The sequence below is a fragment of the Astyanax mexicanus genome, chromosome 5, assembly GCF_023375975.1.
Source record: "Astyanax mexicanus isolate ESR-SI-001 chromosome 5, AstMex3_surface, whole genome shotgun sequence".
Classification (NCBI taxonomy): domain Eukaryota; kingdom Metazoa; phylum Chordata; class Actinopteri; order Characiformes; family Acestrorhamphidae; genus Astyanax; species Astyanax mexicanus.
The window spans coordinates 31,310,184-31,324,342 of record NC_064412.1 but is presented as its reverse complement, the minus strand read 5'-3'; the positions used below and the strand labels follow the sequence as shown (position 1 = coordinate 31,324,342).

Here is a 14,159-nt window from a genome sequence, read left to right as displayed (position 1 = left end):
CATATATGGGGCCAATATGGACAAAACATTCTGGGTCCCATTGATCTGCTACAGTTTCCACATGCACATGCTGTCTGGGGGGAAAAGTGAGGTGCCCCTGAGCACTACAATTACTGTAGGAATTGCTGTAGTTTACAGTTTGTCAGTGCTCAGGGGCACCTCACTTTTTTCATCTAAAATAAATCACTGGCATCCTCCTTCACTGAACTTGTTGGCCCCTTATTGGTAAGTAATGAGATTTTTACTATAATATAAAGTTAACTTTTTATTAATGCATTTACATTTAAGGCATTTAGCAGAAGCCCTTATCCAGAGCGACTTACAACAGTGCTTTGTCGTTACTTCAAAATATCCAGAGCTAGCTTGTAGACTAGGATCAAGAGATACGCAAAGCTTGATCATGTTTAGAACCCTAGAACCCTTTTTTTTAGTTTAGAAACTCTTTGAAAAGATAAAGGCTATAAAAAAATGTGTAGTTGTTTAGTCTTAGTGTTAATAAGGATTTTTTAGACTGCATTTTAGTCAACAAAAAAACTAAGTCCATAAGGTTAGCAAAAAAAAAACTCTACCAATTTGTGGCTGGTAAAAAAACGTTAAATAACTGAATAAGGATGGTTCTGCTTGGATCTACTCCTCGACTGTATAATAAACTATCCTATTAAATCATTGCTTATTTTTAAAAATCGATAACAACGGTCAATTTTATTTTATTTTTTGTGTTTTCTGAAAAACTAAAAAAATGCAAAAAAATTCTTAAAAAGTAACACCTTAGCAACCACCACAGATATGCTAGCAGCCACCTAGCAACCACTAAAAACACCTTGACAAGCACTTTAGATATGATAGCAACTGCCTAGAAACAAATCTGCAACCACCACAGATATGATAGCAGCCACCTAGCAACCATTTAACAATACCTAGCAACCACCTGGAACAACTTAGCAACTGCCCGCCAACACATTAGCAATCACTTTTTACAGAGCCGTAGAGAGAGAGTCGCGACAACGGAAGTTCAAAATCCTTGATGGTCACGTGATTCATGGAGACTTCAGATAGTTCAGGAACACAGCGACAGAGCTGCGATTTTGGGGTACTATATATATAATTTCATCATACATAGATAATTCATTGAGTATTAACTTATTTAAGGCTTATGTTATTCTATGTGAATCCCATATTGTAATCCATAAGAGACTTTTTATAGGCTAAATGTTTATGTTAATTAATATTAGTTTTATGACACTGTGCAAATGCAGTCGCTACAAGTAAAATTTGATTTTTGGTTCAAAAGAAGATGGAGAAGTTTTGGCTTGCAGATATTAAGAGTTCACTGCAAAAATATTGAAATCAAAGGATACAAAGATCTGCACATATTTTTAAGTCACCGCCTGAATATTTCATGCAGAATTATTTTGATTAAGAAAGAGGAACCACATTATTTGCAACAGCTTTATTATTTTTACAACAAACATGCGATGATATATAACTTTAAAGACTGATGTCAGAATATAGAGAGGCTACATACAGAAAAACAAAGTACAGAACACATGTAAATCAACTAAAGTAAAAAAACTAAACTCTCCTCTCTATGGCTCTGACTTTTTATATGATCTCTTAGTAACACCTTAACAACCACTGGGTAAACCATAGCAACAGCATAAAGGACCCCCTTAGCAACTTCCTGGGATGTTGTAGCAACGGCCTACCAACAAACTTAGCAACCACTGGGTAAACCATAGCAACATCATAGTAACCACACTTCACACTGTTCAGACCGAAAAGCTTTGCAACTATTTGAAATTTTCAATGTTATTAGCACACTTTTCCAGGACAATTTAAAGTTCAAAAATGAAACTTTTTCTTTCTAGTTTTGATTCAGGATTGTCTCAGGTTGGTTCTACTGTACTGTACAACACACTATCCTCTTAAACTTTCGCCCTTTTTAAAAATAATGATAACTCAAATGTTTTTAGGTGTTTTTTTTAGGAAGGTGTCAATATCTAAACTAGGGGTGTGCCATATTGTATCGTATTCAATAACATTGCCAACATTTTTAATACATAAACGCTATCATACCCTGAAATATCATGCCATATCACCCACTCCTAATTATCACATTAGAGTACTACTTTTTTGGTATTCTTTTTTTTGCTGTAAAATTCACACTGTTCTCATTTCCTATTATATATCTACTAGAGACAGATTATGTCTGTCCAGTATCATACATTTCACTTTAATCCTGGATATATGGAGATATTTGGAGTGCATTATTAGTATCATGACATTCTAGACCATTACAAAAAAAATCTTGTTTTTTTTTTTTTGACATCTCAGTTAGGGGTGTGCCATATTATGTCATATGCAATAATTTCATTTTGTTGCAGTAGTGTATTTTTAAATTTGTTTTCCAATTCAGTGTTTTGTCATATCGCCAAGGGTATCGTTATCGCGAAAATACCAGGAAAATATTTTATATTATGTTAGGGCCATATCGCCCACTCCTAATCCAAACACACAGTACACTGTATTCTGCGGGGAAAACCACTCCAACAACCAGTTAACTGGTAGAAAAATAATTAAGGAAAAAACCTTGACAAACAACTCTAAGAATAGTGTCTATTGGTAGAAGTAACTTCGTGTTTAATTCTCAGCTCTTGGTTTCTGGTTTAGTGATTTTTGAGGGCAGATTTTTGATCTCTTGCGGTGTTTTCGTTGGCCGCCTGCAGGGGGCGTTAAAGCCTCTGTATTCCGGAGCGGAGGATTAGTGAGTCATGTTCAGTGTCGCCTTCAGGGTCGAGCTGGGCTGAGGCGGGTACTGTAGGAACATGGCCGGGCTGCTACGGTGCGCCCTTTTAAACCCTGAATAAGTCACCATGAAGTCAGACGAGGGAGGATATGGAGGACGCGTTCTCAGTGATTCGGTGTTTGGATTTCTTGGACACAGCCGGGACTGATAGCTATTTAAACAGCTCTGTGTTTAGAGGAGGCAGCCGGAGAGAGAGCTAGCGTTAGCTAGGTGAACGTTAACGGCGGTAATGTTATCCTGGATGAGCTGCTGACACAAACCAGGGTCAGGATCAGGATATCTGAATATTTATGCGGTTATAAAACGGATGTATTTTTTGTGTGTTTGAATCATTAAGAACCAGCCTGCTTGTCTGTTCGGACTCTTTGGAGAAGATTAATAGCAGCCAGCTGCTGAATGTAACTTATTAAGCTAGCTGAACTAGCCTGCAGTATCCCTGAAGGTAAAGCTAGTTAACTTACTAATACAGACTGAAAACTGGCATTTACCTCATTTTAATATTGGACTGCTGGGTGGTTTAAAGCGGTTTTGACTCTCTTCTGTCTGAAACGTTTCTGAAGCAACTGACTGAACTAATTTTGGACCATGGGCTCCTTGAAAGCGCTCCAGGAGTGGTGCAGGTTACAGTGTGAGGACTACAATGATGTGGAAATAAAGAACATGTCTTCATCTTTCAGAGATGGACTGGCTTTCTGTGCGATAATACACAGACACAGACCAGACTTGATGTAAGTACTTTTTATTATGTGTACATTTGTGTGCTTTTTTCCCCACCTTCACCACAGTCCCTGGTGTGTTTTAGCCTGTGAACTCTCCCACTTCCCATTCCTCAGTCCTAGTTTCACACCCCGGGCTGCCAGGTACTAGACACAACAGCAAACAAACAAACTATGCTGCAGCCTTTACGGCAAAAGAAGAAATATACATGCATGTATTCAATGTAGGCAGACAGTTGCCGAACTTGCTAATTTTAACCTGAACAGGTAACTAGCTAATTACAGAGGTTCAGCTATGGTTTCTAACCTTGACTAGCCAATTTTTCTCAACCACTAGTAGGGATGAGAGTAATTGTAGGAAGCCAAATAGTAGAAACCCATTTAACAGTTGATTACTCTCATTCATACTTAGTGGCCTGTGTGCAGCTGGATTATTAAGGCAATGAGGTAAAGTCATCCAGAATGGTGCTTGCTAAAGCAGTCATCCTGCAACATGCCAACGTGAACTAAAGTGTTGTAAACTATTGGTCACAACAGAGCAGCAGCTGTATCACAGCTGGTAATGTCCTGTACGCACCCAGCTTCCAAGTCTGATAAGGGTATGAGTAAGTTTTATCATAGACAGACTAGAATGCTTTTCAAGACCTGTTATTTTTAACAACCAGTATGTATTCTATGTCCTTTACTAGCTCATAACATAATCAAGATGGTCTCTCAGGTATACATTTTTATTTGTTGACAGCAGTGTTTCAGCCGGTAGGTTAATCTGCTTTGAAATAAAGTAAATTTTGAAAAAGAAATATCTTTGTGTTTTAGCCTGTGATTGCTCTCACTGCCAATTCCCTAGTCCTAATTTCACACCCCGCGCTGCCAGGTATAGAACACACTAGCAGGGTGATACAGTATGTGTCAATGTAGGCAGCTTAAAGCCCAGAGAACAGATGCAGAACTGGCTGAATTTCACCTGAACAGGTAAGCTAGTTAAGCTCCTGACTGTCAGCTAAGTTTAGCTCACCTTAGCTAGCTCATTTCTATCAACCACTAGTAGAAGTAGTAACAGTTAAGTACTCTCATTCATACTCTGTGGCACCTGTGCCTCTGGGTTATTAAGGCAATGAGTATTTGAGATGGCTAAAAGGGATCCAGACTGATGCGTGCTAAAGCAGTCATCCTACAACATGCTAACAGGATCTCCTTTTGATCACAACAAAGCAGAAACTGGACCACAGCTGTTTAATACCTCACCAGCAACAAGCATAACAGAAATATACAATAGAAACAAAACGTTTGACTTCTTATTGGCTAAATTTAGCTACATATGTGATTATGCAGTATGTTTCCATTTCAAAAGTTCTTGAACTCATCTTGAGCTTGTGTTTGTGTTCAGTTTTTGCAACCTGGCAACCTGCATAAGCAGAGCAAGAAATGTTTGATATGAGAAGTTTACTTCTTCACTTTTGCAGTAGAGATACTAGTCTTATGTTGCTAAAGCGATTAAAGTGATGATGGTTTGGCCGGCTTATACTTTATGAACTGCTAAGTACAGTCATATGTGATTCACAGTTGAAACACCTGTTTTAAGTCTGGTTAAGGATTAGTTTTCAGGTAGGTCATTGGATACACCCTTGCTTAAAGTTAACGGCACCAAAAGATCAGGTTGGATGAGTGTAATCAGATTCCATTCCAAAGTTCTGTACTGGAAGTGTTTCCATGCAACTCAAAAGTGTGTCAGTAATGAGATAACTTATCAATGTAGGGTGATCTGATGGTGTTACTGCGGGCGGTGCATTGCTGTTAGGGACACATTGAGATACTTAGGAGTTCACACTACAGTTATAATGTGGTCACGTGTGTCTCTGACCACCTCTGAATATGGTTTGAGTGATCAGATAATGATACATCCTCAAAACACACTACAGCTCTGGAAAAAAATAAGAGACCACTTAAAAATGATGGGTTTCTTTGATTTTACCAAATTAAAAATCTCTGGAAAATAATCAAGAGGAAGATGGATGATCACAAGGCATCAAACCACTCTGAAGTGCTTGAATTTTTGCACGAGGAGTGGCATAAAGTTACCCAAAAGCATTGTGTAAGACTGGTGAACAAGCAAATTTAAAACAGAGTTATTCCACTACATATTGATTTCTGAACTCATTATTTGAGGTCTGAAAGCTCTGCATCATTTTGTTACTTCAGCCATTTCTCATTTTCTGCAAATAAATGCTCTAAATGACTACATTTTTATTTGGAATTTGGGAGAAATGTTGTCTGTAGTTTATACAATAAAACAATGTTCATTTTACTCAAACATATACCTATAAATAGCTAAATTAAAGAAACTAATTCAGAAACTGAAGTGATCTCTTAAATTTTTCCAGAGCTGTATATCCTATTTATACCTGTTCTTTGTGGTGGTCATTTATGGTCACAACCACATGTTAAAACCAGGTGTGAAATGGGGTTTATGTTGTTTAATCTTGTTGTATTTTGTATTTAAAACTGGCCTGTTATGTTACCGCGATGCTCTCCCACTCTCTCTCCTTCTTCTCAGTACAATAACAGCCCACTACAGTTCTGTGCCCTGGTCTGAGGCATGGGGGTCAGTTCAGTTTCCATGATATGAGTTGACAGCACAGACCTGAACTCTAACAACACTCAGAGCCTTGCTTTGTGCTAACCTCTCTCTCTGTCGCTTTCTATATCCCACTCTGTTTATCTCTCTCTCTCTCTCTCTCTTTCTCTTTCTCTTTCTCTCTCTCGCACTTGCTCTCATGTGCTCAATCATATGTATCTGTTTCTCAGTTCCTCCTATTCTTTTTCTGTACATGGTTATTATCTGAAACTTAGTCAGAAGCGTAGGCCATGAAACACATTTACCCAAAGTGATGCACACACTTACATGCCAGAAGTCACAGCAGTATGTAAAGTACACATATAAAGAGTTACATTACCTTTGTGCACTGTTATCTTGTAAGTGAGGTTAAAAGGTGAAACGCTGCCCAACATGTTCATGGCAAGGAAAGGCAAGGGACATCAAATAATTCAGTAGAGCTTTCTGTAGCTTACGCAGGGCATGACAAATGTTTTGAAACAAGATACTTTTTCCTGTTCAATGAAAATATAGACAATTGTGTATAAAAGAAAAATGTCAACTGGACAAATGTTAAAATCTTTTGTCATATATTGTGTTGGTATCCATTATGCCACCAAAACAGTTCTGATTTGTCAAGGAATGGACTGCACAAACTCTCTAAAGGTGCACAATGTTTTAGAGATGATCTGATGCAGTCATCTAGCCATCACATATATCTCAAATTCTTAAACTTGCTAATTTTTCCTGCTTCAACCTTGAGAAATGACCATTCACTTGCTGCTAATATATCCACTTTTGACTATGTGTTAGCCCAGACCATTTTCATTAAAAGTTATAAAGAGTGTTTGGGTAGATTGTCAAAAAGAAAAGAGTATGAATATCATATAAATGGGTCATTTTTGGATGGGTGTTTTTAATGTGTAAACCATCATTTAAAATACGAGGACATATGGGATCCGGTTCCTTTAAGAATAAACTGAAGAGCCCTCTTTTTCTCTTGTTCTTACTCTTACTCTCGCTTTGATACTACATAAGCACAGTGCAGTTTTTGTGCAAAGCAACGAATGTGCTGCATCAACAATAAAGCAGTCAGCCCAGGAGAGTGCAAAGCTGTGGAACGTCCAGGAAACAGCAATACAGAGCAGTAAAATTGTACTGTGTGGGTTTAAACTGTAGTGAGGAGGTCTTTAGACAGGCCGTCTCATCTTTAATTATAGCTATGTATGAGCAGTGGGTGTCGTAAGGATAGCCTGGTGCATGTCAATAGGTGCTTTCATGGAGTAAGCATTAGCAAGGGTTTGGTGGCACATTTTTAGTTGTGTGTTTATGTTGGTTGTGGTGCTTCCTCAGTTAAGCAAGTGGGGGGAGCTTGTGGTTTGCAGAATCTGCAATGCATCAAGAGTGTCTGTGTGTCTAAAAAAAGACCGGCGGTAAGGCAATACAAAATCTGAATAACTGCGTAAATGCCACGTATCTCTGTATGCAGTAGTACTTTGTATTGGAGGAGTTCCATGATAGAAGGTGTTAGCAACTTAAACCCAATATTTGAAATATTTTATTTTTGAACTGAGGTGATAAAAAGCACCCATTGATACATTCTCAAGACTGTAGAGGAACAAACTACAAACTGCACAATGCAGTTAATCCAAACCAGTGAAGGTCTGCCTACTGTGAGAAGTCTTGGAAATGGGTATACAAATGATATATAGGGATTTAGGATGATTGTGATACAAAACGGTGTGAAAACACACCAGAATATACATAAAATATGACTAAATGTAATTTTTTTCAGTCAGTGGGATATGAGGACCGTGCTGGTATATAGTGGAAAAGTGAATTAGTATGTATCCTGGTATGAGGTTAGGATTGCAGTTGTTTCAATCTAATTTTGAGGAAACTCGTTGTATAGAAATCATCCTATCATATTTATAAAATCTGCGGATTTTTTTTTATGTGGTCATCACAGTGGGATCTAAAATCATACAATATTGCTATCTAGTGGTTGGGATTTCAGCACAACACAAACTGAGCTACTGTCTGACACAAACCTTTGCATCTAAACTAATAAACATACAACGTTTAAAAAAACTGATAGAGTATTGCAAAATAAAATACTTTGATATATCGATATATTCTCACAGCCCTAATCAATTCTACCTCCAGTTTAGAGGACCGAAGCATTGTACAGAATGTACAAGAATGCCTTTGTGCCAGATACCACAGGACGCCTTTTTATTGGTCTTCTGAAGAAAACTTTTTTAAAGGCACAACAGCATGTTAGGCAGATGACAAGACAATGATAACTGGCTACTGGTTTGTATCTTCAGTATGTAGATTAAAGCAGGACCTATATATGTGCCTAGAGTCCCACAAAAGGCCCAAGTAAGTAGAATATACAGCTATTAAAAGACAGTCTTTTATGTAGATGTGTATGTGGTGTTACTAGCTCAATTTCAGTTAGGCGCAGTGTATGAGAAGCAAAAGGTAGTTATTGCTCTGTGTGTGTGTTGCTCTTATGTAAGCCAAAATCTCTGGTACAGTACAGCCCTCTGTGAGTGTGTGAGTTATCCAACTTTGCCGCCGTTGCTAAATCCACTGTGACAGACTCTAACCTTGGCTGCAGATTAGCTTGACGGACCGTCGATCTGGATCAAGCGCTTTGAAAACACGCATGCACTAACACACACACACACACACACTCACACACAGCCTCTGCACCATAGTTGAATGTCTTAATTAACACTCCCTCAAGTTGGCCCCAAGTCCTATTTCCACCAGTGGGGGGCTGGTTAGACTTGGATTTGATTCAAAGGCTGTTGAAGGGCCAGAAAGATACGCTGATTTATCGGTTGTCCTGTAAAATCAGTCTTTGTTAAAGCAGTGATATGTTGATTTTTTTTTAACCATAAATGAACACTTCCAGAATAATTCAAATGCTCCACTGATTTGTAATGGAGAGAACTGTGCATCTGTTGTGTCTACTCTGGGCAGAGAACACTGCACTGTGTAACTCTGGTGAAGCAGACAGCCTTAACCACAGGAAGTAGGGGTTCTGGGGGTGCTGATGGCATGAGTAGTTAGGGAAACCCTTGGGCAAGTTGGGCTGTGAAGAGACAGTAGGACAGTAGTCTCTAGGTGTTGTGTTTGCAGTTGAAGATTCAAGTTTAAACCATAGACTGTGTATAGCTGGACAGAGCGTCGTCTCAAAAGTGAAGCCACCACAGGTCGGGCGCCCCCTGCTTTTCGGTTTCAGAAAGCTGTGTAACCCCACCCATCCCCATAGGTTTCAATGGCAAAACAGACAACTTTTAATCACGTTTTTTTCTAATATACTGTAATTCTACCTCCTTTATTTAAATGCAACAGCTAGTGTAACCTCTGCTTATATTGTCAAATTTTATATCCCCACAGAATTCTTTTTTTTTTTTTTTTTTTTTTTTTTTTTTTATAAAGTTATTCAGCTCTATTCAAAAAAAGGTGTGGTTATTGTAAAAGGGCTGGTTATGGGCGGGACCAATAACAGACCGTCAGCTCCGCTCCGCAGTCTGTGAATGCAGACTATTATTAAAATGAGTAGGCTGTCTCTCCACAGTCTTTCTCCCTCCTCTGATCTCTACTGCGCAGACTCGGGTATCAGGATCGCCAACATGGCGGAAGATTTTGGCTTCAATTTCATTCTTTTTTTTTTTTTTACAGTCTCTGGTTTAAACTTACAGTGTAATGGTAATATAAATGTTGAGTGTTCCCATCCCCATCCCCAGCTCTGTGACCCACTTCCCAACATATCAGCTGTGACCCCCGACCCCCTAGTTCAACACCCCCTACCCAAAATACCTTCCTGCGGCTAAAAGACAGAATAGTTTTCTCATAAGAACTGCATAGGGCTGCATAACCTGAGTCACGTTTGTGTTATATCCTGTACAATTACTGTACTGCCTCAGTCCACATGATTTTATACTTTATGCTCTTAGCCAGATAATATTTAGCTTTCAAAAGTTAATGTGCTGTTGATTGTGGCCAGAAAAAAGCTTAGAGGTGAAAAAATCAGTTTGCTATTTATGAGCATTGGCAGATTTTTCTTTTCACAGGAGTGTCCAGAGATTCAATCCTTTTTCAATACTACAATGTCAAACAATTTAATTCTGTAACACTTGATGCTGTCAATACTATATACAACTGAATAAGCAAATCTAATCATAATTTGGATGGTATTTGTAGCTAATTAGAGCAGTGAGTTAGTTAGTTAGTTAGCATGGCAATGGCAAAAACCTAAGCAGACTCAAATAATACTAGTGTACTACAGTAAATTATTGTAAAAATACTTTTAAATGAATGTCAATCTAATGAATACAAATAACTCATCCCTTCAAAACTGTTGCATTTTTAGCTTAAAAATATGAGATAATGTATGTTATTTAGATGTGACCTGTTGTAAAGTGTTTAAATATATGTATTTTTTTAGACAAAAATAGTATTGTTTTATTATCGAGAGTTATGAAATGTTACCTGGTATCAAAGATGAAAAATTTGCTCAGAATTTTGGTATTGTGAGAACCAAGCACATTATATATGCGGCAAAAAGATCACAGGTTCCTTAGTCACAGAATGCTGTAGAGCTGATATTTGATATTCAGAATTTAACAGGGTTTTAAATATAAATTGATTGTCATGAGATTTATAATGAGTTATGATAATAATAATAAGAAGAATTATGATAATCACTTTTAAAAATCTTTCAATGAATAACAGCAAGTCTTGAATAGCAGCAAACTCGAATTGACATTCTCAGTGTGAATGTACAGTATCGTAATCTGCAGACCTGTTGTAGACTGCTCAGAATTTCCTAAATCTTGAATTGAGAAGCTGTAGGTTCAGATTTGAGATGCTTGTTAATCTGGAAGTTGTTGTTGGGCAAAGGAATCTTCTAGAGATGGTATCAGTTCCTGTTTTTTGTCTTCTTCCCTGGAGCAGTGTCTTTCACCCATTATCTCATCCTGCATCATATTCCAATCTAAAACTGCGGGTTGCCAGTATAGAGCCCTATGGTTTCCGCAATACAGAGAACACAGATGAAATCATGGAGTTACACAATAAAAACACAGAACAAAACAATTACAGATTTAACTGCAAAATTTTGAGCACAACATTATCTGTGTGGTATATTTGAGTAATAGTACTGATGTACAATTACTTAATGTGTTTATTTAACAAGGAGGAGCATATTATTGTTGATATTGGCAGGTGGATTTATTCCATGACCTCACAAAATGGTACACATTAAAGTATAAAGAGTTTTAAAGAGTGCTAAAAAACAAGTGGGGGGGGGAAAAAAGAAATTTGTAGGGTTTGTACAGTCATTAAAAACCTGGAAACAAATCTTTGTGTTTCAGTTTGTTGTTGGAGAAGATCTATTTTGAGCTAACACATACGCCAGCTCAGAGTTAATTCAGTAATTTATCCCTAACCAATGGAGCTTTTGTGATCTGACACACATTTTATTTTATAATAAAAGATAGTGTGTCAACATTTCATCTGATTCATTTTAGACCTACTATAATCAATTTTGATTATAGTTTTAGTTGATTTTTGGTTTTATTGTCCATGTCTGATTTTTTGGAAAAATCGTATGGTCATTAAAATTTGCCTTGAAGTCATGGAAATGTCATGAAAAAAAATCATGGAAATTTATTGGTTAAGAAGTGTATGAACCCTGAATTTGCCTAAAAATAAAACAGATTTCATATGGTCCTACGTACCTTACCCATACATAGTTTGGTGATTACATTACTGGCAGCCTTTCAAGGTTGCGATAGATATCACATGGTCACATGCTTGGGTTTGCTTTGTTTTGCTGCATATTCCTAATTCCTCTTTTCACGTTGTTTCCACTCTTCCTCCTTCCACAGGATTCGGACACTGATAAACAGACACTGACCACTGTTAGCTGTCCAGTTCCTCCCCTCCTTCATTTGTTTTGACCTTATCTTTTTTATACTCAGATTAGTGTTGTTACTTTACTGTGTCCACAGTGTTAGCTTTGCTTTTGTTTAGAATGTGAACGACCACCCATGTGAACGACCACTCCACCCAGATGTAGTCACGGTTTTGGCTGATGTGACTGAGGGGCGCATGTGTGACGCTCCTGCTGAATCATGTCTGAGTAGATTTTCACTCACTGCTCTGGAGCAGGGTGAAACCTGTTCTCCACAATTAGGCCAAGCAGTATAACTGCAGTCTTTGCACTGGACACTGGTTCAGTTCTTCTTACCTTAGGAGTCTGGAATCTGTTTTGGCTCAATGATTGAAATTCTGATCTGCTTAGAAGAAGCAGCTCCCAGATCTCAGTAGATGATAAGGAATGAGCTCTAAACTCTAACCCAGTTCCTTTGGTCCTGCTCTGTTAGTGTACCAAGGTAGCATGATGGTGTGCTAACTCAATGTCCTCTCTGCTGCCTCATGGATTTCAGTACAGTTATGTAAAAAAAAAAAAAAAAAAAACTTTTGTTGTTTTTAACATTTAGATATATGGATGTTTGAAGAAATGCATTTTAACAATAATTTATAAAATGTAATTAATAGAAATAGATTGTTCTTGTTTGGGGAAAAAGTCTAGTAAAATACCTAAAATAGAATTATACCACATCCGCCTTTGGAGGAGTCTTTCTTTTATTAGTTAGTTTTTTCTCTTGATTCACTGTTAAAAAAAAAGAAATTTGAGAGAACTCAAAATTTCAAGATTTTTTAAGGCCAACTCAAATTTTTACATTTTGAAAAAAAAATCTTTAGTTCAGATAGTTAATTTTTGTCTCACCAACTTAAAAATAATTTCTGTAAGTTCTATAAAATGTGTATTGTAAGCCCTGCTGACTATACTTTAGGACCAACAAAAAAAAAAAAATGTTGTGTCAATGACATGTTTTACATTAATCAAACTCAGTGAGTGCAGTACTATATTTTTTGTTATCTTGAGTTAGCAACTGGGAATTTTTGCATATCACTATTTCTTGTCAGTCATATAGATACTACTGTTCTGATTGCATAAAAAGGAACCTTCCCTTTATTTACAGTTTTCCTACAATCGTAATATATCACAGAGTGAACAGTATTGCAACACATTCCGATATATATTCCGATATATATCCAGTATTGGCAACTGCTTGCTAATACGTAACCCTGAGATGCAGAGGAGTCTGGAAAATTATTTAAAAATGTTTTTAAAACAATTAGAAATCATCTGTTCCACTGTTTGCAAAATCATTTAAAATGGAGAACATAAAAAATATTAAAACTACTGCCAACATTGACAGGTCAGGCTGTCCTAGACAGCAAAGATCAATCTCCAACAATCCTCTATTCTAAATTCTAAAATGTTTTCACTGCATTTACATGTAGCTCTTGCCACATTTAATGAAAGAAAAGTAAGTGATAGCATCCACATAGCATAGCATTTTATGAGAGCAGGCCTGTCACAATAATTGCAATATCGAATTATTGCACAATAAATGAACATGACCTCCATAAATTTTGATAATCGTGATATCATCTATTATGTTTATTTGTATGTTTGTATTTGTTTGTTCACATATATAACAGTGAACAGTAATTTAGCCAGCCGTGCATTAATAACTGTGTGACTCCATACACACAGTGTGGACTAAAGTAGGTGAAGAAATAAATATATTATAGTAAATTCCCAAAATAATTATAATAAATGATTATTTAAATTTCTTGCTGTCTTTAAAAAGTGCATAATTACTTTTTCATGCTATGCTGTTATAATAATGTAAGTGGCATTTAATAGTCTTAAAATGACAAAAATATCATGTATCGCAATAATTTCTGGGACAGTATATCGTCCACAAAAAAATCTTAGTGTGACAGGCCTATATGAGAGGTGTATATAAGTAGAAAAACCTTGCTGCAAAAAAAAAAAAAAAAACACACACAGGAGAAAGAGCATTGTTTAAGTCCATGTGTTTGAGTTGAGCAGATGGTTTGTGTCCAACGCTTTTAGGTTGCATGATTCAGACAGTACAGTAGA

At 37.0% G+C, this 14,159-nt stretch overlaps 1 protein-coding gene across 2 annotated transcripts in view; it reads left to right on the top strand.

Moving 5' to 3' along the window:
• Window positions 1-2,774: 2,774 nt before the first annotated feature.
• micall1a (MICAL-like 1a) overlaps window positions 2,775-14,159 on the top strand; it is a 40,305-nt gene continuing 28,920 nt past the window's right edge. For both annotated transcript variants that reach the window (XM_007231351.4, XM_007231350.4), the window contains exon 1: window positions 2,775-3,534. In XM_007231351.4, coding sequence (XP_007231413.3) covers window positions 3,392-3,534 — 143 coding nt within the window. In that variant the 5' untranslated portion in view covers window positions 2,775-3,391. The remainder of the gene's footprint in view (window positions 3,535-14,159) is intronic.